Source organism: Chinchilla lanigera, unplaced genomic scaffold (genome assembly GCF_000276665.1).
Source record: "Chinchilla lanigera isolate Chin_1 unplaced genomic scaffold, ChiLan1.0 scaffold00050, whole genome shotgun sequence".
In the NCBI taxonomy this organism is placed as follows: Eukaryota; Metazoa; Chordata; class Mammalia; order Rodentia; family Chinchillidae; genus Chinchilla; species Chinchilla lanigera.
The window spans coordinates 16,263,069-16,264,412 of NW_004955451.1; the positions used below are offsets into that span (position 1 = coordinate 16,263,069).

General features: G+C 58.2%; 1 protein-coding gene across 5 annotated transcripts in view; it reads right to left on the reverse strand.

The window, feature by feature from the left end:
* The window catches only part of Stat5b (signal transducer and activator of transcription 5B), a gene marked incomplete in the record, with an annotated part of 41,693 nt that overhangs the window by 9,424 nt on the left and 30,925 nt on the right, over positions 1 to 1,344 (reverse strand). For 4 of the 5 annotated variants that reach the window (XM_013519301.1, XM_013519299.1, XM_013519302.1 and 1 more), the window contains 3 exon segments: positions 592 to 714; positions 816 to 906; positions 1,133 to 1,312. In XM_013519301.1, coding sequence (XP_013374755.1) covers positions 592 to 714; positions 816 to 906; positions 1,133 to 1,312 — 394 coding nt within the window. 5 annotated transcript variants of the gene reach the window in all.

A 1,344-nucleotide genomic window follows, 5' to 3' on the forward strand; every position in this document is an offset into this window, starting at 1 on the left:
GGCTTGTTGCATAGATACCTCTAAAGCAGAGTCAGTTTCTCCAGGTTATAGGGAGAACATGGGGAAAAGGAAAAGAATCGACATTTCTGGACAAAACCGCAAGAAATGTTTAAAATCTGACAGTCTCTCCCAATTCATAAGGAGTTTGCTGTGACGCATTTTGTACCTCTCCCTCCAGAGATGTCACCTTGTCTTGGCGAGCTCCAGTCTTAACGAGAAACTTAGGAGATAACAGCTCCAAGGATAAGTTTTTCTCTTTATCGATAGTCAAAAAGAAGATAATACAAGCTGGGCGTGGTGACCCACACCTGCAGTCCCAGCACTCTGGGAGGCTGAGACAGGAGGATCGTAAGTTCAAGCCCAGCTTGGGCAAGTTAGTATCTTAGTATACCCTGTCTCAAAATAAATCAAACGGGAAAAAGCAGTTGGGTGCCAGGCCGGTGCCAGGCCCTGGGTTCAATCCCCAGTACCCGTAAAGCAAGAGACTTACGTGAGCACAATCTTTCAGTGACAAAGTGCAAGGCGCACCCACATGCCCTGCACGGACACACATGCGTGGGATCGCGAGCCCGGCTGTGGGAGGGGCCTCACCTTGACTTGAAACACGAGCTCATTGCCACCCACGCTGAACTGCGATTCAAATAGGATGGTGAATTTCTCCTCCGTCACCGACTCCGCCCCACGCCGGTCTGACCTCTTGATCCGTTTCAGGGACTGTAAAGGGGCAACTGAGCTGCAATGCTGCGACGCCCAGGGGAGCCACGCCCGGGGACGGGACACCTGGGGACCCTCCCCGCCCGCCCGGCGGCCCTCACCATGTTTCGGAAGTGGGCGCTGAGCGTGCCGGTGGCCTGGTGGTACTCCATGACGCAGCAGTTGTTCAGGATCTCGCCGCTGTAGTCGCTGCTGGCCAGAGGGGGAGAGCTGGGGACCCTCGTGGGGGCTCCGCACACGCACGGCAGGGGACACCGGGGCAGGGGACCCCAGAGAGGGCTACTACAGACAGCTCCACTGACAAGAGGCGGCGGCCACATAAGTGAACCATCTGAGCCGCTGTCAATCACAGCCCATGAAGCGCGGACGGGGACGCGGGTTCCCACCTTCCCTGGGCCCCAGGGCACAGGCGACCTACTTGCGGGTGTTCTCGTTCTTCAGCAGGGCCTTGGCCTGCTGCTCGCTGATGATGGTGGCCTTCACCTGCGGCGGGTTCATGTGCACGTTCAGCTTCCCGCCCACCAGCAGCCGCACGGTGGCCGCGAACTTGGTCTGCGTCTTCAGCACCTGCGGGGGCTGCTTCTCGATGATGAAGGTGCTGCGGGGACACGGGGACACGCTGGCCGCCGG